Source organism: Osmia lignaria, chromosome 10 (assembly GCF_051020975.1).
Source record: "Osmia lignaria lignaria isolate PbOS001 chromosome 10, iyOsmLign1, whole genome shotgun sequence".
NCBI lineage: Eukaryota > Metazoa > Arthropoda > Insecta > Hymenoptera > Megachilidae > Osmia > Osmia lignaria.
The window spans coordinates 13,976,457-13,999,172 of record NC_135041.1 but is presented as its reverse complement, the minus strand read 5'-3'; the positions used below and the strand labels follow the sequence as shown (position 1 = coordinate 13,999,172).

The following is a 22,716-nucleotide window of genomic DNA, read 5'->3' as shown; positions in this document are numbered from 1 at the left end:
GACATCGGAGAAGTAAAAGCAAAGAAATTTGGAGCAAACTTTCTTGTATCACGTACAATTTAGGCATACCAGAGTGTGCAAGATTAACTATACGATACCAGAACCGTAATGAATGATATCGCGATGATGTCACGATACCTACATCTTCGTACGTGACCGTTGGTTCCTTATTTTCAAGAGTCGAGATTTTCAACAAAGAGATTCGTTGATGAGAAACAGACAAATTTCAGGAAACTTAGTAATTAATGGTAAATATTGAAACGTAGGTAGTTAGAGATGTTTTTTGCCTACGTTTATTCCAAGTAGAGATTCGTGGAAGGCTGGTGCCAATCATTTTTGCATCATTTTTCTAAGATTTGGGATATATAAAATAGTAAAAAATTATTAGGTGGAATTTTTATCCAGTGTACTATCATTTTCTCGAAGGAAAATTGATCGATACTTACTCCAAATAAGCCGATCGTTCGATTTTTCTGGATTTTATTCTGGAGATCGAAAGCGTCCAAGAATTCCGAGCTATTTTTCTATTTTTTCCGAAAGAATGTGGTGGAAGGCGGATAGGCGCGCAGGTGCTTCTATTCCCATCTCTTTCGCTCGTCTCTTCAGGTCGATTCTGTCCGTTTCTTCTTTGTCGCTCCGTTGTGGAAGAGAGACTTCTGGAGCTGTAAAAATTGTCTAGGAAGGTCTAAATATTCGGAGGATAGCACAGGGTGATTATAATTCTTGGGCTGAAGTTGGCTAGAAGGAAGGAATGCCAAAGGGTCGGCTAAGACAAAGCTCGATCTCTTTCCCTTCCCCTTTATCTCTTCAACGTTGAAGATTAGTATCTATAGTCAGACGACAGATGGTGGTCGGTAGCTACACAGTCCAGATTCTATATAAAGTCTGGAAGCAGCAACTTGTTCTTTTTCAAATCTGCCTTCCTTTTCTCCTTTAACCCTCTGCACTCTTCTTCTCTTCCCTTCAGATTTTTTTTCTCATCTCTTATTTCACGCTTATAATCGATCTTCGAACGCAACAACATACGGTTCAGATCTGGTGAAGCGATGCAACCGGTAAGGATAGTTGAACTAAGGCGCGAAATATCGGAATAAAATGATAACGCGTCGTAATGGCGATAGTTAGGGAACGAGATGTATATTGGGCAATCTCTCGAAATTCGCAACGGGAAGGTAGTAGGTAGCATTATCATAATTATATCTCGATCCGATGAGTCACATAAATTGTAAAACGCAACGCGAGCAATCCTGAATCCTAAATTGTGAACCGTGGATCGTGAAGAGAAGCAAAGGATCGTTTCGCGTGTATAGTACAGTTCGTTTTGTGTACCGTTTCGAATCGATTGCTTCGAAAACCTGTACGATCGTTGCTTGCTTCGATTCAATTCGACTCGATTCGACTCGATTCGTTCTTTCGCTGCTCGTTCACACGGGGAAACACGATCACGTAGCTCACGATACACAGATACACAGATACACACAGAGGGTGGTGATAAATAATCCATGACGAGGATTCTTCGTTGAGTTCGATGCTAAGTTCGAGACCAGCTTGAATTTTATCTAACGCGATAGACGATAGAACTAAATTTCTTTTTTATCCTGTTAGAGCGAAGAAATTGTATTGTCTTGGAACGTGAAAGATTAGAGAATACGATCGAGTCGAGGATTAAATGTAAAACGGGGATGGTTTACAAATGTCTCCGCGTGTTCGAGCTGCATAATCCGATCCATAATGCATCGATCAACACCGCCTGTCTGATCACAATTTATAATTTATTGCCAGCTTACAAAGCATTCACTGCAACATTTTCTTTCCTACCGTTCCTCTTCACTCTTCGGCATCGTTGATTGTTGTGCTAGAAGTCGAATACATAGTTAGCAGCTTCTCTCGTAGAGCATGTTGGAATCCTGTTGATTTAAATGGTAAACGCTCAAGGTAAGCGCTTCGATTCAATTTACATCCCTGCCTTTTCTTCGTGTCTTCTTTACCTATTTACGCGCGAACGTTGCATTCCTTTCCAATTTTATTTAGCAACAACTCTGCGAATACTTATAACGAAGGAATTTTTTCAAATCTTTTTCCGCTGAAATACCTTGTTAAATATAGCAAATTATTGGAATATTTTAGGAATCCTCCTTCGTATTTCCATTTCGCCATTTCGCATAAAGATCGAGTTATAAAGAAAAAGTAGCCATTTGTTTGGCTGAAATAAGTTAGGAACGGTATTTTTTGATAAGCTGATTTCTCAGCAACTCGCGAGGGCATCTCTCAATAATTTATGTCGTACCATCATTGATATTCCGTCGAGAAGCACTCGTCCTCGTCTTGGGTAAACTTAGGGAGAAGGAGCATAGAAAGGAATTTATGCGAAGGGCTTGCGGTGTTTCGACCTTCACGGTCACGTTGCAGCCGGACCTCAAACCGCACCAAGGTTATTTCAAACACAATTCCACTCCTTGTCCTCCGATTCAGAGGGCCAGGCCGGTTCGCAAAATACAAATTTTTATTTATTCATCTTCAATTATCATCTATTTCCTTAAAAGTGGAACATGGTGCTAAGAAAAATAAAAAGTTTCGACTTGAAAATCAAGAAAGACGATTAGGTCCGTCAGAATTGAAGAATATTTGCAAGTAACCGATTGCCGGAGGGTAGTACTTTCTCCAGTATGAAAAATATAGTAAATGAAAATTTTTCTTATTGAACTTGACCCGATCTCTAGTGGATTAAGCGGGAAGAGTGGAAATGGGAAGGAACGCGAGAACTACTCGTTATGTATCCGAGTAGATTGGATAGGGGAGGGCCGTAGGTTGGATCGGGCCAAAGGAATCGTCGTGGTTTCTTCGTTCTGCTCTGGAAGGAGGAGGAAAGAAAGCCCGATCGTGGCTGGAACGGGTGTGAATGCCCGTACGTGCCAGAAACGAATAATGAAGCCGCGGTACGATCCACGATAAAACCTGATGCCGTTGGAACGCCACTCACGTACGAATCCTTTACCTTGTACCCGATTTGCGAGCGAGCTGGTCAACATTGCCGTGCCTACCAGCCACGTTGCCCCGACGCGATGCTTTTCTATATCAACCCTTTCAAATTTCACGATTTAACGCTTTAATTCGAAACTGATTCAATTTAGACTGGAACCTCCTCGCGATAAATTTCAATCCCATTTCTTACGTACGTAATTAGGTAATTGATAATTAACAAATACTTTGTCTACTATGTACACGAGGTTAAACTATAATGTAAGAGTATTGGGAACACGGTGAAGGTTTCCAGACCAGGCTAATACACTCGAATCCAATTACGTAGTCGTTAAAGTGACCTTTCACGTAGTTCACCATTAGACATGCTTCATAAGGCGTTAAAATGGCGTTAAAATTATCTAACATCAGCTACTAAAAGATGAACACGATAAAGACGGTGGTCGTGTTCAGGTTTTACGGTTCCGCGTCGTTTCAGAGACGAAAGATGATATTAAAATATCGAATAAATTTCCACGATCGCTCCGTTACGTTCGAGTTGCTTTCTCCGATGTCGTCGTGGCTGTCGAAGCTTTCTTCAAAATATCTTTGTCCCCCTACTCGAAAATTCGACCATTCTGATCAGCTCTCTCGAGGCCAATACTCTCTCGTCCACCCACCTAGTAGTCGAAGAAAAAAGAGAGAAAGGCAGGAAGGAAGGAAGGAAGGAAGGAAAGAATGTGTCTTCTGCTTTTGAAAATTCATTGCTTTCTTGCACCGTTTTCCTTTGCTGCGGTTATTAACGACACACTTGAACGCCCTACGGAGTCACGAGAGTTATACGACGGAATTTATACGTACTTAAACGCGCTATTATCGTCTTTTGCACGAAATCGCGTGGGCGTGTGTGACAGTAACTGCTGGACTCGCGAGAAGATGTAACACACCTTCTCTTATTTTCTTCTTATTCCCCACGAAAAACTACTCGACCAGCGATAAAGCTAACGATTTCAGAATATGTCGAGGGGTACATCATCGTGAACCTAACGATCCAAGGATAGTTTAAGACTTTGTTTTCAAACAGCCAAGAATTCAGGTTTGGTGTTGCACTTGTACAGTGTGATATTTAAATTTATGGCGAGCAGGATGGATGGAAAAGAAAGTTGAAATAGCATTCATTTTCTTTACTGTTCGACCAGCTGGTTTATACTCTTCGTTTTCTTAACGCTTTGATTTTAATCGAAAAAAAAAAACAATTAGATTTCAAATTAATAAGCGTAATTAGAAACGAAAAGATGTTCGATGACGTTCTCTTTGAGAGGCATGAAATATTCGTAGCATCCTCTCGAACGTATCGTGAGTATCGAGAAACTTGGGTAGCTGGTGAAAGTACCGAGGTGCCATTCTACGCGCGTATGTACATTTTAAAATAATAATTCAACACCCGGTGTCAATGTACCATATAAATTTTGCAAATTTTTTTGATCGTTAGTAAATATTTACTTGTTCCTTCGAAACTCTGTTCCGTCATCTGAGGGTTGATTCGAGGGTGGGTAATATAAGCTTAGGGCATATAGGGTGCAGTATGCAGCGTGTAGTCGGAATGCGAGTTTCAAAGTGGGCTGCTCTTGGCTATCCGACGTGCATCGTGCAACTTGGCTACCCTGGTGAAAGTACCTCCACCTTCGTAACGTTCTGCACGCCTGTATATCGATGTACAAGAATTGTCTGCACACGTATATTCCTCTTATACATATAGATGTGCAGGTACGAGGTGAGGTACTGCCAGATAGCGTGGCACGTAGTGTCAATGTACTCCATTGTGTCATCCGTCACGGACTGTGAGATAACGTGTTCCGTAGCGATGGCTTTGATCTGACCAATCGTTCGATCGACGAATAAAAACGAACAATCGAATTAAAGGTCAGTGTTTGTTAAACGACGTAGCATTCTTATACCTCCTAATTGAAATTCTGATCGATTCTAGATACGCTGAAAATTTCTGGAAAATTAAAAAGAGGATTGTAAATTATTGGATATCGCTTGTACTTCTCTTCTGTTAAAATACATTAATATACTAGTTAGAACTAGATCGAATCGTCAGAGTGTGATTGGATCTATTATATGTAGTAAGCCGCATCTTCTTCCTAGCTGACCGATTAATGTGTGCATTTACACCGAGCCGGACCTGGTCTATGGTCTAATTAACAGTGCGGTGCAGCATGCTCGAAGGTGTGATTATCTTGCCAACGATACGTTATATCTATCTGTCAATTTATCGGTGTCTACTTACCACTCGCGCCTGTGTGCAGCGCGCGAATGCACCGCGAGTGCAACGCCCACGCATACAACCTTTCTCCGGTAATGTACGCGCACACGCGCCATTTATACGCCCGGCCAAGCATAATCGAGCATAACTCCTTTATACTTTATACTTAATACTTTACACGACAACCATACCACGTCCTGGCCATTACGCGGACCTACACTACCACTCATCGTCAAAAATATTTCCTCCTTTATTATCGTATTTTTTCATCTTTACAAAATATGTATTTAACTCTTTTACTTTCTGAACGGAATGTTATTTTTTCATCACCAGAGTGGATATACTTTTGAACGGTAGTGTATTTAACGTGCCGAAGTATGCCTGCATTACCAACGTGACTATCTTTAGTTATCTTTACGCATTCCAGCTTCCTAGGCGTGGATCAAGCTTTACGGCGTCCCCTACGACTTTTCTTTCATCTTTCTATGATTTATCGGAGGCAATACCTTATTCGCGTTCTTCGTAACGCGTTAAAGCAGTACTTTCCTTCAATTCGGCCCTTTGGCTTGGATCTATTTTTTTCTGCTTATGCCCTCGCATCTCTGTTATTAAACTTGAATGACACGAAGGTGGTAATACGTGTTAACAGTATGGCTGCCGTATCCGGGAACTATCAAACTAACGACGCGGCTGCCTGCGGCCGTATGGCCAAAAAATAGTCGAATGGTCCCGCCACCCTGCGCCGTATAATTACCATCTCCGCGATGTAGCCGTTCTGTTGGTTCGACATACGTCCGTGCAATCAGAAAATTCCAGGGATTCGTTTAGATCGGTAATTTTCAACTTTGTCCAGTCCAATCATTTGGCCTGGCTGCTTCTCTGAAGCCTCCTACGAAAAACTTACCTTAATGGCATAGGTACAAGGTAGGATTCCATGCTTTTTATAGTCATTTCGAATCGACTTACGTCGACTGACAGTGTTGAAAAACGTTGAAATACTTCAAAAAGGGTATTCTTTTTCTTCCAAAAGTGTTCTGCAAGGGAAGGTATTTAGACAGGGTTCCAATTTTGTTAGCAATTTTTCTTACGATTAAGAAAATAAAATGATCATTATAAAGATTGATAAACAGATCGTGGCAAAAGTGAAATAAAATGGATGGAATTAAAGAGATATCTCGTACGAAGAATCGAATGGATTAACGGAGGATATAGGTACATACATATGTACGTAGAAGATTACCTATAAGATCTTATCGTTTTATTACAATTTCCAGTTGCGTTCTTCGATTAAAGTATAAATTTCAAAGGATCGTATGCGTCAACGTTTAATATCCGGTGAATTCTCCGGGTAATTAAGACACACTTACGGTACGTTCGTTAATTTTCCTATTAGACGTGCATTAAACCGGGTAATTGAAGTATTGCATCGTTGGAATGCTTGTATCTGGACGCGTTACGTTAATTACAGCAATAAAATTCGTATTCTCGCGAAAGTTGGTGTCCATCGTTAAGTACTTGGAGCGAGTTTGATATGCGAACATGCTTTACGTCGTGCGATGCCTAACGATGAATGGGAGACCATCTGCTTTTAAACCTACCAGCCTGAAGTGCATTAGGCTCCGGGTATACCAGCTGATGTAGATTATTGCTCAGCTAGATTGCAACAGTATATTTCTGCATCGTAAGATTAATATTCCTGCAGCTATTGGCTAGTTGTAACTAAATGGAAGGGGATCTTGCCCATCCGAAAATTTTCGCTGCTAATTTTCTTAGAAATAATCAAAATAAAAGAGGAATTAGAATGAAACGATTGGATATTTATTTTAGTTCATTTTAGAAGAGTCCAGCATAAATTTTCAAAATTGTGAATCATGGTCGTTTCGTATTCTTCTACAATAACATTTTCCTACCGTTATACGCAAGTGGAACAGCTTCTTGAATACAAACGAGTCGTCCGACGATCGTTTTTCTGGTATCTCGGCTACATAAATATATGTAGGTATATGGTCGTGTGGCAAATGGCTCGATTGGTACACGAAATTCTTCGGAAACTGCTCTTACATAATATCTTATGTACTTCTGAGGCGCGATCGAACCGAATGCTTCAGTACGGAATGGAATGGAATGGAATGGAATTGAATTGCTGGGAATTCCTTGGAATGAGGCCACTAGCTTTCCACTCTATGTATACTGTTCGATCAGTTTGAATCCGCTAGGAAAGGCCTAAAAAATCTCGTCTCAACCATTTGACCAAGCATGTAATTTGGATAGTTGCTGGTGACTGGGAATATATATTCAACTTGTGCGAACGGGTTAGATAATCGTTTCGTATGAGATTCATGAGAATGTTCGTTTTAATTCTTATATCATATTATCATAAGACACCGGGGTGTAATTTTCTTTCCCGTAGAGTACATATAGGTATCTCGCGGTGAAAGGGTTAAATAAATTGTATTAAAAATGAATCTTCCCGGTTTGCTACATTGCTACAACTTTATTTGCCGACAACCAGTCCCGGAGTTGAATGAAACAGAAGTTACGAGTACGAGAAGTAGAAAGAAGGAAACGTAACGTCTCAATGATAAATCAGCATTTTCTGCATTACGGTGCATCGGAAGCAGAGATGGAAGCACGAATGCATCCCAACACACAAGTAGGTATACAGGTTGTTTGAAAAAAAAAAAATAATATACAATGACTTGCGAGATACGAAACAAAATGAAAATATAAAACGACATCGATCCCGTATTTCTGTATCTCAAAAACAATGCAAACTTGAAATGACAAAACGGTAAAGGTTTTTCTTCGACAAAGAATTTTCAATTTTCACGGTATACGTATTTTTTGAATGATTCTCTATGCGTGTAACTGATTACCTTGTGAAACACGATGAATCGTGCGTGTACGGAGTTTGCGGGATCTGCGATCACGGTAAATGTCGCGCCGTTAGAAAATCGTAAGCCTATGGAATGCGTTAAAAGTTCGGAATGGAATAGGTGAACGCGGTGTTATTCAACGAATTGACGAGCAAAATGAACCATACGTTTGACGCTGATTTATCGTGCCATTATGCAAGCGTCGAACCGTCGAACGTCACATGACGTCGTAACTTGTACCATCGAATCGGGACGAAGACGTCCAGGGAGGGCGTGTGCGTTGATCCTGGAATTATAAAGGGGAAGGGATAAAAAAAAAAAGTAACACGGGGAACGTGTCGCAGGAGTAAAATGGAAGATGGTTTTATATTGAAACATGCTATTTCTTTGAAATCTCACCTCGTATAGCGATATTATATAGGGAAAATGATTATGATCTTTAACGATAAAGTCTAGCAACCGATCGTTTAATTATCATATATGGTAAAGAGGTGTTAAATATAGTAATGCAGTCAGGTGTAGTAAGTAGGATTGCACGCAAACGAACACGAGTCATGGAATGTAATTAAACGCGATACACGGGAGATTCGATGTGTCAAGTTCAGAGTAATTTATCGGAGAAAAACGTGACTCTTTCGGTTTCTTTGCTTGAACGTAAAACACGATTGCAAAGGGGACCCATTACTTAATATGTGCTTGTAATTTACGATTTAAAATTCTTCCCCGACGTAACCGGACATATTACAAATACCAATTAATACGTGTTTCGGATTGCGTCATGAGTTTCGTTTTGATGTAAAAGGAATGAAATGATAGAAAAAAAAAAAAAAGTAGGAAGTATCGAGAGTTGCCGCAGGTGATCGTCGCGTCGCATCGGTTCGCGCATCGTATCGTATCGAATACGAGAAAAATTGCGTAATCGACGAGTTTTCATTCCACCTTATTATATATTTTTCAACTAGTGATAGCAATCGCTACGTTTTACTTCTAGTTTGATCACGTTGGTGGAAAATATGCCTGGTATGTTGTATGCTTAGATAGGAGGAGCTGATATCGAAGCGAGGCGCGGCGAGGCGAGGCGAGGCAACCTGGAATATTTTCAACAGATCTGTCTTTCTTTTTTCTTTTCATTTTATTCAATCATGTTGCGTCGGGTGACATAAATAAAAAAAAAATATGTCAGCTGGCTTAAGCTCCAGAAAATCGTCGGAATGGTCGATTCAAGTTTTCGTAGAGGTAGAAAGGGTTTTCGAAGGAAGGTTAAGGCAGACCGCAGCAGTGGGAGATGAAAGGGTTGCGTAGTGCGGAAGCTTGCCATTATATTCACATTATAATCCCATCAGGGGACTCCTCTGCTTAACTGGACAGCTACGAATAATACCGCGTACACGCCTCTACCTTTATTCCATAGACTTGCTCTACCCTTCGCGATCTCCGTTATTAATTTCCTATTATACGAAATTTTATCATGGTGACTCTGTCGGCACGAAGCCGTCGCGTCCTGGCAAACTGGCGAAAGCCAGGACGACGATAAGGGCGAGCTGCCAGTTGCAGCTGCTTGCTGGCAAAACGAGCAATCTCGGTTACGCGCCTACCATTGAATCCTCTGTCTCGGGATAGCACTCCGCGCTATACGCTGTGCGCGTTGCTTTACTTCCGCTTATGTATAATGTAGTTCTCGTAAAAATATTTCACACGTATTTTTTTATATCGGCCATCGTCCGTGTTAAAGGGGTAAAAATTACTCTCAATGTTGAGGATGCAAAACATATATCTTGACGAATATCTCGGAAACTACTGCGGTAATTTTCACCCCCTTTAACATGGTTCGGTATGTTCCCTTGTAAGAAGAGGTTCAATGGAACACTACTTTTGCAGCGTGAACAAGTTATTTTTTAGCATGGTTAGAAAGTGTTGGAGTGAAAATAGAGAGCTCGTCACGAGATCAGTAGGGAGGAAGTAATATTGATTTAGAGATAGCGAAAATAAAAAAGAAATGAATGGTTACTAATGAAGCGGAAACGGATAAGAGGAATACTTGGTCTACTTACTATTCGTACGTATGACGAAGGGAAATCAGATGAAGAGGATGCGAAAAGGATAATGCAGACGCAACTACCCCTTTCTTACTACTCGAAACCACCTCTCTGTCAGTTGTACGTCCTTGTTCGTCTTCTTCTTACTTTCCGTTCTCCCTTCAGTTATCTTGCTCTTCTTCTGGCAGAGAAAAAGCTCGTTCCTTACCTCTCTGTTTCTCTCTTCTTCTGTTCGGCCAATTCCTCGTATTATATACCAGGTTGCGGCGTGGAATGCGGGCGTCCTTCGTTCGCTTGGAGCACCGTCCAACCGATGAGCCCTGCTAGCGTTATCCTTCGCCTGGCCGTGCCACGCCACGGCACGGCACGCCACGCCACAGCACGGCACGGCACGGCAGGGCAAGCCACGCCGCTCCACGCCGGTCCTTCGCATGCGCTCCTTAGGGCTCGGTAAAATTAACCTGGAATACTTGGCCGAGACGGCCCGGTCCGCTTCTTCTCTCTCTTTTGCTTCAGATTCGTTAAACTCGCTCGCTCGCCACCGCGACCGTGCCTCTTCTCTTCAGGATCCTGTGTACCGGGCGCGTAACATCGCGGCATACTTCGTTGCAGCTTTCTCGGTCTTACTGTCGATTAAATTACACCGATTTGTCCGACTAGAAAGAACGATTTTATATCGGGGATTATGTTATACTGTAAATAGCACTTGTTCATTTCGAGCTTAACCTTCGATGAAAATGATCAAATTTTACTAGATATTCATTTAATTCATTCAGATTATTACGGTGAAGTTCAATGTAGCGATATTTTTTAATTTTCCGTTTCTGGAATCGAGTTCGTACAGGTGGAACGCTATCATCTGAAACTTATTTCTGTTGCAGGTGCAGCTGTGCGAGCCGCAGGCGGAGGATTCGGAGAACGGGAGAATCTAGGTAAGATTATAATACGATAGAATATGATTTTTCAATAACAGTATAATAAGGACTTTAATGCTAGAATTATCAAGTTGGTAAAACGAGAAAATAGGGAAAAAATAACGTATATCGAGTGTATTAAATAAGATTATGTAATTTGTTTCAACGCATGTTACATCGATTACGCAAAGATGAAGCTTACATCACGCTATAATATATAATAAAAAGTATCCTAATTCTAATGTCGAGGAGAAGGTCAAGTTTGAATAAGCGAAGGTGTGTGGCGCCTGGAAGTTGTTTCGTAAGACGAAACGCGAGTTTTGTTTGAAATTTTCTTTTTACAAGACTTGTTGCTTCGTTTTTACGGCATCGAGGCGATACCTGTTAACCCTTTGCGATTCGACTTTGCTTTTCAGCCAGAAACTCAGTGTTTTCAAGTTTAACTTGTTATAATATTTTGTTATTACACGGAGTACTTTGAACTCTTGTTGAAAAAAATAATATCAAACATCAAAGGAAAGAAAATAGGATAAGAATTCATTAATAATTAACATAAAGTTACGTTACGAGTTCTATGAACGAAATGCATTTATTTTCGAGCAAACAGGTTTTATCCGTATCGAGTATCGAGTATCGAGTATCGTGAATGTTGTATCGACCACTTGAATAATTGAAACGTATGAATCATTTTCGCTCGTACGGATTCAGATCAACGAACCAGCATCGATCTTCGTCGATCGGGAAAATTTTAGACGAAGAGATTCCGTACCGCTTGATCGATGCTATCTATTATTTAACGAGAATAAAGATTCGCCAGTTTGATTCTATCCTTGTTATTAGTTTATTAGACGGCAGTACGCGAATTGGAAAGAGTCTAATTGTAAATTTTTCTATCAGATACGGATAATATGAATCCTGCTCAAACGTATATCCAGAAAGATCATCATTCGCTTTATCCATAATAATATAACCGGAAATAATCATTTCCGTGTTATAATCTGATCGTCGAAAATTCTTTTCAATATTATCGTAATAGCGAAATATTCCCGCGTAACGTGTTTTCGTAGCTTTGTACATTGAACTTTGTGTTTCTCTTATGATCATTATCATCGATTGAATCGAACATTAGGTATAACTATGGGAACACCTCAATGCATCGTTCGATGAATATTCATGAATCTTTCATAACGTAGCTTGCTTTGTGTAGCAGTTACTATGGCTTGATTTACTCGGTTATACCATTGTTAGGGTAATGAAGACAACGTTAATGTATGTACATACATTGATTTTCAGATAATATAGAAATTAATTATTATTAGAGTAATGACTTGTAACTTCAATATGTATAGTTAGGTGTCCATTTTTTTTACTTTATTAAGAAAAGCTTGGATCGATAAAAATAAATAGAGATTATATGGAGGAGAATCTTGGTCAGGCAAGAGCAAGCTTCGTTGGTTCGAGTATACGTGGTCTGTCTCGTCCCCGACGAAAAATACTGTTCAGCATAAATTTCACAAGGAATGGTATGCATCTCCTCGGTTCAGTGCATTCGAGCAAAAATAAAATACAGTGCCGGCGTGAACGTAGGCTTGTGCGTGGACTGTGCAGTATAAAGTATGTAGTGTGCACCAACACGGTCACGAGCTTACGTTCTCTCAGCGTGAATGAGCGAGTACGATGTTTATTATAATGGCGTTATGTGCATTATACCCGAGTTGCTCGTTAGGCACGTATGCAAGGTATGAGGAAACGGTACGGTTGCTGCCTCCACATGGAAACTATGTAAGTACCTACAACTTTACTGAGGTCGAAAAAAATCTATCGGTTCGATGCTTGTATCCACGGTGTTTACCCCATACCCTATGGGGATTTCCATGCAAATACCAGCGCGCTATCGTTCCCCGATACCGACGCCGACGCAATGGTGTAATTAATAAATTTATTAATTATCGCTTTGAATTCACGTTTACTTATTATATAATGAAAATTTACTTTTTATTTAAAATATAGCTGTACCTCGAAATCCGGAAATAACGAAATTACTGGGTGTAATTAAAATGGAACGGTAGTGTAAATTTCCATGTAATCCATCATTTGTACATTCCGTATTCCATGTGGATGCACTACGTGCCGAGAGAAAGAGTCGTTTCATCCGTGGAATGTACGGCATTATAACGAAGGCGATGCAACGCCACCACTCGATTATTTCATTTAATTACGGGGAACATTAGACAAGTCATATCCGTGGTGATAAGCACGTTTCTTAGCTTGGAATTAGTTAGTTCCGTGGAAAATAAAGGTGTATCGCTGGTTCATTGTTTTCCGTTCGAGACAAATTATTAGGAATACCTATCGAATACCGATACGGATAGTCCAATAATTCTTCCGACTTTAATCTCTTCTGGAGTAGTCTATTAACTGGATTAGAGAAAATTTTTCAGTTTTCTCGAATCGTCAGAATTTCCCTACCGATCGTTTACCGAAAGCATCCCACGAATTCGTCACCCTTACATAATCGTGGTACTGTTGGTTGTTTGCTAAATTAGCGTCGAAGCGACCGGAACGCGCGCGAATTGCGTAACGCAATTACGACGAGGAGATAGTAGTTGCTCAACGATTGATGGCGGCGCGTAAAGGTATGCCTTCTTGTGAAAACATCAATGAAAGTCAAACATCGAAGCTGTCGGTAGATTTTCAACTGGCAATCTATAAATTAACGAAGATCGCACTGTGTCGAAATTGAAACGAATTCTCGAGGTGGTCCTCCGGTCAACAAGCGTTATTTCTTTACGTAAGCGGTGCACATTGCACGGGTCGTTGCTTCGTTCTGTATGTCACCGTGCGCCGTGTGCCGTGTGCCGTGTGCCGTGTGCCGTGTGCCGTGCACGGGAACACCAGTCTGACGGCATTCCATCGTGATTTGCGAACGTTTCGGTAAACGTCCAACCGAGCACACCCGTGCCTTCGTCCCTGGTGTTTACGTCTGCCTCGTTGCAAGAAAGAGAACAACTCGGCCAGAGCTTTGCCCTCCTTAGCTGAATTGTCCTAATGAGGAGGGCATAGGGAAATCCTAAGAAGAACCAAAGCTAGAATTTTACAATAATGATTTTCCTTTATTTAGATAGATCAGAAACAATGTTAATAGTTAGCTCCTTTAGGAGGACACGTGTCCGGTTTGTCGAATTCAGACTTGGCTCGACTTGTATTTAGGTGAAGGCCAATTACGAGAGTGGCGATCTGTCCGGTATAAATGAACGATTTTGGATGAGTTCATCAGGAGATATTGCTATGAAATTCATTGATGTATTTCGATCGTCTTTTGCGCACTCTCGATGCCAAAATAGGGGTAAATAGATCGGGATTCAATTCCTTTCTTTCTTCCTTAGAGATTCGATCGAAGATCCAGCTAAAGATCCATCCAGCTCCGAAACTGAGTACAGATCCGATCGGACAGTACCACATGTACGAAATGCGGTAGAGATAGAAGTACGAATCATCGTTACTCTCCCTGTAATAGATAGACGACTTATTTGCCTGCTGGCCTGCTGCTCTCCTGGCAAGCAATTGCATTAAATTGCATTAAATTGCATACGTAGAACGGGTATTAGTGTAATGTAATGTGCCGCGTCGCTGTGCGAATATCAGAAGCTTGGAACTTGGAAAAAATCAATAAGTATTCCTGCGTCTACGAGGAGAGAACGTTAAGTTTAATGGCGGGGAGGGAGAGAAATTGCTTACCCGTTCTGAAAATGCAAATTCAACGATTCCTCGTAATCGTGATAGAAAGTGACATTGCATTCGGTAGCTTGCACCTTGTTCGGAATCGGTGGCTTCGGTTGACCGAATCCGATCCACAGAGAGAAAATCAAACTGATCATCAGACCGATCACAGCTCCTGGCTGATTACCCCTTTCCGTGAACATACCAAGCGTGAATAGACCCAAAACAGGTCCTCCGACGACACCGAAAATCGTCAACGCGGCTTGAAGCAATCCTCCGAGATAGCGGGACATAAAAGCCACAGCTATGCAAGCAACACCTACTATCAGGGCTAGAATTTTACTAATAACCATTGATTCTGCTCTGCTCATATCTTTTCCTCTGAAACGATATCAACAATTTTCTTTCAGCTAACAAGAAATGCTATTCGAAAATTAATTGGCGAACCGAGCGTTTGTTAGCGAAATTTAGGTTAGTAATCTAATTTACAAGTATAAAACGAATAATTGACAAACGCCTCATAAATTCGGCTTGATTCCGCGATTTTACGACTCTTACCTTGTACGGCATACCGGTCTGATAAAATCTTCGAGTATAACGGCTGCGAGGGAATTTACCGTGGCGGAGATAGTACTCAGTCCAGCGCTGAAGATCCCGGCTATAAAAAGACCGGGTATACCTGGATACGTGGATAGCATGTCCATCACATAGAGGGGCATTAATTGATCGTACGAAGTGATCCTTCCGATCTCGAGGGGGTCGCAGTTACGATATTCAGCGTATATCGCCAAGCCGCAGAAACAAAGCCCCAAAGACATGATCGATGACAATGGCCAACTCCACCAGATCGCTGATCTCGCGTCTTTCAAATTTCTGAAATCCTTCGACGCTAACATTTTTCATCTCTATTATTATTATTAAGTTATACACGCGGTACTAGTCAGTTGAGGGTAGAAAATTCGAGTCGATGCTACTCACCTGATGGTTAACATTCTCTGAACTTGAACTTGGTTGCTGCCAAACAAGGATAGGTAGGTGAAGAAACCGCCAAATGTCAAGCTCCACCAGGTGTGTCGTACCGTTGGGTCCATTGAAATGCTGAATGAATGCACACACCATTGTCGTCAGTATTAAAGCTTTGAATTCCTCTTGAAACAAATGTTGCTAGAGGAAAGCCTATATGTTTCGCATATATTTTCAACAATCGAACAATCGATGTTGCAATTTATGGAAACTTGTTCTCTTGAATTTGTAGTTTCATTTACTTGTCGAATTCTATCCGCGAACCGTCGCGCGCGATCTCCCAGATTTCATCTAATCCTCCGACGTCCACCGCTTCCGTGACGATCACCACGATAACGGCAATCAGCATCAAGATACTTTGAAATACATCGGTGATCAACACTGCCTTGATACCGCCGATCGTCGAATAAAATGTGCAGACCAGTCCTATGAGGATTACGCTGGCGGTCGTCGAGATTCCTGTGGTAGCTTCGAGGGCAAGCGCCGGTGCGTACAACACGACCCCGCTGTACAGAAGCAGCTGAAGAAGAAAAGCAAAGCTACCTGCCAACCTTGCCGCTGTTCCGAAACGTTGTTGCAAATACTGAAAGTGTATTAGGTGTATAAGATTTCGTAGAGGAAAAAAAGAAATAGAGACTCACCTCGAAAGCGCTGGCTGATCCGAGATTAAAGAACACCGGCATATAGAAATATGCGACTATCGGAGTAGCGAGTCCGTATCCGACATTGATCACAGCGTACTGGCTACCATAAAGGTAATTTTCTGAACTGACTCCGAGCAAACTGACCGCGGATAGGTAGGAAACCGTTAAAGCAATCGCAACCGGTGCCACTCGCATCGATCTGTTCGCCACGAAATATTCCTGCCATCAAATTACACGAGTATTGTTTACTTTCTTTTCGAGAAAAAAGGACTCGTTAACACCTACTTCCGTCGATTTTTCTTTTCCACCGGTTCGCCAATAGTACACACCGATTCCTGTACTAATCAGCATCGTTAGTACGATCACCGCGTAATCTACCGTTCCCAATGTAATCATATTAAAATTTTCGATCTTCGAAACACGAAAACTGAATTTCAATAAATAATTAATAGTGATTGCCACTGTATACTCATTAGTGTCATTTATCAATTTTCAAATGATAAAACGTGTACTCCTATACCCTCGTCGTTACTTTCGTTCACTCGCTTTCGGTTACGAGTGTCACGAACGACTGACGAGTACTCGCGATGAAATAAAACACGAGAATGATTCTTATCAGCGCGTAGCCAGTTATTATTGACCCAGACTGTCTTCAACTGTCTTATCATCGATTTAGTAGGAGATTGTAGGATACACGATAGTGTAGTATTCGTTTTATTTAACTTTGACGAAGTCGAAATCGAATGTCGTCAGATATTTCAGATACTTAATAGAAGGAAAAGAAATTTTTGATGGGATCGATCGTGTTTCGTTATAGAATTCTTTGGAGTAAAGAGTTACGTTCCTTTTGCGAAGAGATTAGAGATATAAATCATACCGGTAAATATTAAGTCAAAGAGCAGATATATCGGATCTCGTATAGGTCTGTGACAGTGTTTACGGTACCAACGACAACCATTTCCTGCATACTATCGTAGAATGCGTTGTTTGCACGACAACCGCTTCTTACATCTTACGGAGCCTTCCATGGGTTATGCACGTCCGTGGCTATACAAACCTACCCGTTGAACGTAAACGTACGCACTTCCGCGTTCCCCGATCCTAGCTGAGAGCGCGGGTGTTCCTTATGATTATCGTCGAAATAAATTCCACGCTAACCTATGGCTCTTTCATTCCTCCTCTTTTTCATTGCTTCCCATTAGAATGGAATACGTGGCGTTCAGAAAACACGGTGAAGAGAGCCGTAATTTAACGAATAAATACATCTGATTTTGCTTCGACAAAATATCGATATTTGCAAGAATAATTTAAGGAAAATTAAGGGAATAAAAAATACTAAATTGGAGGGATAATCGGTTCGTAAGAAGTAATTAGATTGATAATCGTGAGAGTAATTGGAAGCATTGCGTTCCTTATAGAGAGCTGGCAAACTTGTTTGTTCACCTAAACAATTTACTTACACATTAGCGATTCCACGCGTTGCGTTGGCTGCTTGTTAGCGCCAGCACCCACGTCACGAGTTGCTCATGTAACACGTTAAGCTGTGTAAAAGGTGTGCATTGCAGGGAACATTCTAGCGAATTACATAAAACACGGTACTCTATTGTCCTAACCGTCCTAATCGTTCTAATTAAAACGCTTGAAATAAAGGAAACGATGATAAAACATTTATTTATAAGGTTATTAAAAAAATTGATTACAACGCGAGTCGTGTCGCGTGATAAATAGAAATCTTATCGATGCTAGACGAAAGAGAATGATCGATCGATCGATTTGGGCATGTATGCGTTTCACGAAAGTATTTTATTGGTCACGGACGAGGCGCGCCCGTGCCACGATCCGCTTGTATTCATTTCGTCGCGTTCGGACGTCACCAGCCGATCTATGCTCGAGGCTTTTTCAACTCGTTGCGATAATAAATATTCCGTATCGAAACGTCGTTAAGTGGAAATTATTTTGCAATTAAGAACAGGTTGTTCCGTGGATCGAATCGATTACGATCTAATAATCGTTCGCTCGTGCAATTTACCGTCGGATTATTCATAAATCTTTAGGTTTATATATGTACGCGTGAAATAAGGGACATAACGAGAATAGTAAATCGCAAGGGCAACGTGGGTGGAGAGTGAGATAATTTTCCAGAAAACTGGATTATTACAATAGTTAATTAACTCAATGTTATAGCTTGAGCAAGTTACTTTGTTACGTCCTTTATTCGAAACTTCCCTCTTTCTATTCCACCGTTTCGTCAGGACGAGACGGCGGAAGATGAAGGAGAGTAGGTAGGAAGAGATCGAGGCGGGAAAACCGCATTCCTCTCTGCCATAGGTTTAATTACTCAGCATCTGCGGTCTGAAATGACACGTACTCGTTGCTGAGACACTAACCGCGATATCACGCCTTATATACAAGTTCGTTATTCATAGAAAAATAAAGGATAAGAAGAAATCGATCTGATAGCATGGCGGCTTCGTTACATTACGTTTTCATTAGTATTCAGTTAACTCGAGTAAAAGTGGACATGAACGATCGCGACAGTATCAGTGATGTACGTGTTAACGGCTTACCAGAAGGGAGAAAACGACAAGTTCGATACTACCAATGGTTAATTAGTTATTAACCATTGAATCCTTTGCTCGTTGAGTGAAAATAATTCGATTACAGGGAATCGTGTGAAAAAGTATTTTGATTAATAAACGGGTTAGCTTTCCTGGAATATTAACTAACGACTGAACGTATAGATAAGTATTATAATTTTAACTAAATAAATTTGTAAAAATGTTAGCGCGATGGGGTTAAGACGTTAGGAAAGATGGATGAAGGTAAGAGCGTCGGTTTGTCGTGGTTGCTTGGTCGACACCTTCTCTCTGGTGCGGTAGGTAGGTAGGTAGGTTGCTAGGTAATTAGATTTGTACGCGCGGGCAGCATCAGTTGCTGAGTCGTTGAGTTGCTGAGAAAAGGACGAGATGTGGCGAGAGTGCGCAAGATACGGTTACTCATGCCGCTGGAATGTAGTTCACATTGTTTATATACCGCCTCCTACGTGCATGCACGTAGCACTTGGTCGAACGATAAAACCAGTCGCTGGCGCTCCCGTTGTCGATCCCTTCCATTCCACTTATTTAGGTTCAAATTATTTCATTTTCATTTTGGCAGGGAAATAGTAGGAGAGAAATGTTGAAATTCGCTTCTAGTTTGCAAGCTCGATTACACCTACCTACTTGATATCATCTAGTCTAGTGGGTGCTGTCACAGAGGTGATCGTTCTGTATCGTTGGATGGTGTGCCAATTGATCATTCGAATGGCTCGTTATACGTAGAGGTTTAGTCGTGGATAATGGAAACGGGCAGGCTCGCTAATGACATATAAGTGCACCACTTGGAACCGGAACCGGTACCGGTATTCTTGATAATATCGAAGGAATTTTGACTGTTGACACATATGTATAATTTTTTTTTTTTGAACTAGATTTTTCGATAGCATCGTAATACATGGTAGGGTAGGTGATCCCTCGATATAGGATGAGAAAAAGTGTTTATGGGAAGCGTGTAGGAGCGGAGAAAAATTCGCTGTCCGTGATTTTCCTTGGAAGTCGGTACACGGGGTCGGTGATCGCGAGGAGAATGCTACAGGGACGCAGGTTGAACGGCTGCGAAATGCATTGGCTATCAGGTCCTCGGGAGGGAGAGGGAGATGGGATGAGGGTAAGAGAGGAAAAAGGATTGAGGAACGGGGGCAGAGGAGAGAGGGCAGGGTTAAGAGGGAGAGGGAGAGACCGGCTTTTATAATGGCGCGGCAGTTATACCGGTAAGCGAGTAAATGCATCAACGTGGCTGCAAGCCGAGAGGTAGCGGAGAAAGAGAAATAGATAACTCTGGCTACGAGTATGTACGAGGAAAAAGAAGAAGAGGTTAGGGTTAGATGGAGGAGGTAAGGAAGGAGGGAAAGGGTGTGGGCGGATTGCACGCGTCTCTCGGTAATGGATCTCATCGATCATCCCTTCACGGGTAGATGGTTTCTCCTCCTTTCTGCTTTCTCGCGGATCGTCCATTAGTCAATTTCGTCGATTACCGTGGCGACTCGTGGTCGAATCACCGTACCAGTCTTAAATACCGAACTTGGAATACTTACTTCTTACTTCCACACCGTCCAGTATCTATCAATCGTAAACGAGCATTCGCAGATCGGAAGTTAGAATAGTAGGAATTGTAAGAAAACGATGATAGAGCAGGTCTCTTTGGATTAATCGGTTCCAGAAGGTCTCGAAAATTCCTCGAAGAGAAGCTGATGCCCTCCGCGTTGAATTTTTTTATAAGACTTATTGCAGAGTCGATTTACGAGCGGTTGCCTGGCTCGGTGCGAGCCAGACCATTCGTTTCTCTCCATCCACCCGACCCGACCCGACCCGACCCGATCGCCTCTTCTTCCACGGACATGAAAATGGATCGTAGATCGTGAACAGCCGGAAAATTCCACCCCGAAGCGATCCTGAGGGCGGGAATATTTGAAAACGCCACGATTACGGATCTCCATTTGCATACTCCTGTAAACATTGTTTTTATTGTTCCAGTGAGGACGCTGGGCGTAGCGGCGACGAAATGAAGCATGCAGCATGCGTGGTAGCGGTGTCACGGCTGCGCGGTCCTGCCTTCAACCCCTGGTGTCCGCCAGCCGCTATCTCGCCGTTCAAGCCCTTCCTGGTGATCCTCTTTACTTCGTCGTTGAGGTGAGTACACTCCCAATCGGTTACCTTACCAAACGGCTGACCAGCTAATCCAGTGGAATAACTCATTCTCTTCTTCTTTCAAATAAAATTCTTGATAAATTCAGTGCATTTCTTTAGATTTTTCGCCATCTCAGTGGTACTACACACGGTATGTTGCGCTTACATGGCCGCGAAATACTAGACTCTATCGGAACATCACTGCATCGCGGTGTCGAGGGCACGGTTGGATTTTCTAATCGAGGAACGCGATTAGTTACATCCACAGCGTGGGCGTGCGAGAGTGGAATAACCGATGCGAGAGAAAGCAAGCGATGCAGCGTATAGTATACTCGATATATTAAGGCGTGCGAAGGTACATGCACCTGCCTTCTCCTCTCTAACAGAGTCGTTTACTAAGAGAATCATTTCGTAGACTAGAATGGCTGATCAAAGAAATATCCCGAATTCTATTTCTACACCACACAACATAGCGCGATTAATTCTTCATTTTAGGAATCTACAAATCTCGAGTATACACCATTTGAATACTTAATTTAAAAAGAGATCCACGGAAACGTTTAATTCAAAATCAAAAGCCTGTTACGTAGTAGAATAGCGAAAACGCATGGCATAACGAAGGCGGTAAGAATTTCAATGCCAAGGTTTCCGCAACCGCGTCGATTTACTCGACTTCGAGGTCTGTTGCCTGTTCGCGTCGTTAGACAAACCATCTACACGGTCTACACGATGTACACGGCATAGGCGGACATGCCGGAGCGTAGCGCACCTTCTCACACGATACCATCTTCCTAATTATAGCTAGGCTCATTTGTAACGACGAATCTGAATTCCCGGTTGCTAAGGAAATTCCTCGTTCTGCCTGCCTGCTTCCATGTTGGCCTCCTATCAAATCAACCAGCCTGCATGCATTCTAGCCTCCTTACATTTACTAACGGATTAACTAACTATTATACATTACTATAGGTACATTGGGATAATTGTTTTGTTTCTTGTAGAGAAACTTTTCTTATTTTTTTTTCCTACAAAACCTTGATAAAAGATGAATCAGAATAGAATCGTATCGTTTCTTCGTTAAAAAAGAATTTTTAAATTAATTGCCCATGGCAATAATAGGTATTATATTATTTTCATATGTGTTACCAGCCTCGATGCTAATTTATTGCAACGAAGCGATAGCGTAATAACCGAGTAGATAATTAAAACGGCGATTAGAGAAAGAACGACGCGACCGTTCGGTTAGATTTCATCCTGGCAAGATAAATAATGCGTCTATTGTTCGAGACCTCTTGCTTCCGTTCATTCCAATCTTCTGAGTTTATTGGAATTTCTAGCGTAAGAGAGCCATAATTGTACTTTCCTTGTTCGTTAATGTAACAAAACCTAATTTGAAGAGAGAGGTCGAAGCAATCGTAAAAAACCATGCATGAAAGATTTTATTATTTGAAATTTATTAGGAATTCTATTACCACAATAGGATTCACGATTGTATACCGAAGAAATCAAAGTAGGATAGAACAACGGGTAGATAGATGGTTAGAAAGATAATCAT

General features: G+C 41.5%; 2 protein-coding genes across 3 annotated transcripts in view; one reads left to right on the top strand and one right to left on the bottom strand.

The window, feature by feature from the left end:
* LOC117611804 (protein expanded) overlaps positions 1–22,716 on the top strand; it is a 45,448-nt gene that overhangs the window by 2,420 nt on the left and 20,312 nt on the right. Inside the window, exons 2-3 of one of the 2 annotated variants that reach the window (XM_076690637.1) lie at positions 11,021–11,071; positions 21,012–21,167. In XM_076690637.1, the coding sequence (XP_076546752.1) occupies positions 21,054–21,167 (114 nt within the window). In that variant the 5' untranslated portion in view covers positions 11,021–11,071; positions 21,012–21,053. Of the gene's footprint in view, positions 1–11,020; positions 11,072–21,011; positions 21,168–21,284; positions 21,520–22,716 lie in introns of those variants that run through there. The other variant, XM_076690638.1, reaches the window with a different exon arrangement.
* LOC117611808 (putative sodium-dependent multivitamin transporter) lies at positions 11,219–17,075 on the bottom strand. The gene is made up of 7 exons (XM_034340122.2): positions 16,726–17,075; positions 16,438–16,659; positions 16,039–16,379; positions 15,752–15,871; positions 15,332–15,646; positions 14,792–15,154; positions 11,219–14,561 (listed from the first exon to the last, which is right to left on the bottom strand). Exons 1-7 carry the CDS (start codon positions 16,834–16,836, stop codon positions 14,327–14,329), a joined length of 1,707 nt encoding a protein of 568 aa, XP_034196013.2. The 5' UTR covers positions 16,837–17,075; the 3' UTR covers positions 11,219–14,326.